The following is a 500-nucleotide window of genomic DNA, read 5'->3' as shown; positions in this document are numbered from 1 at the left end:
GGATTCTCCAGGCAAGAACACTGGAGTGGGTTGCCATTTCGTTCTCCAATGCATGAAAGTGAAAGTGAAAGGGAGGTCCCTCAATCATGTCTGACTCTTCACGACACCATGGACTACAGCCTACCAGGCTCCACTGTCCATGGGCATTGCCAGGCAAGAGTACAGGAGTGGGGTGCCATTGCCTTCTCCATCTAACTCTGTGACTTATCCTCAAAGGTTACAAAATCTTGGCATTTGCTAGTGACAGGGACCGACCTGCGGAGCAGTGGGGAGTGTTGGAAGCACTTGCCATGATCAGCTGTATGACATGCACCTGCGTCCTGCATTCTCCCATCACCTTGGACAACTTCACAGTACAGGTCACGTTGGCCTGATCCATTGCCTGTGCATTCCTTCAGTGGACCAGAAAACAAGGACATCTGGGCTCAGCTGACTTGGAGAGCCGATTTCTCGGTGCCCAGGCAATCTCAAACTCAGTGAGCGGCAGGAGGCCAGGGGAT

The 500-nt window shown here is 52.6% G+C and overlaps 1 protein-coding gene across 1 annotated transcript in view; it reads left to right on the top strand.

Annotated features, from left to right (window-relative positions):
* LOC104979987 overlaps positions 1–374 on the top strand; it is a 35,182-nt gene extending 34,808 nt beyond the window's left edge. Inside the window, 1 exon segment of the mRNA XM_010828520.1 lies at positions 217–374. Within this exon segment, the coding sequence (XP_010826822.1) occupies positions 217–374 (158 nt within the window).
* The last annotated feature ends 126 nt before the right edge of the window (positions 375–500 follow it).

This window comes from Bison bison, unplaced genomic scaffold, assembly GCF_000754665.1.
Source record: "Bison bison bison isolate TAMUID 2011002044 unplaced genomic scaffold, Bison_UMD1.0 scf7180017864492, whole genome shotgun sequence".
NCBI lineage: Eukaryota > Metazoa > Chordata > Mammalia > Artiodactyla > Bovidae > Bison > Bison bison.
Note: the sequence above shows the minus strand (reverse complement) of the source record. Positions and strands in the feature narration are given on the sequence as shown.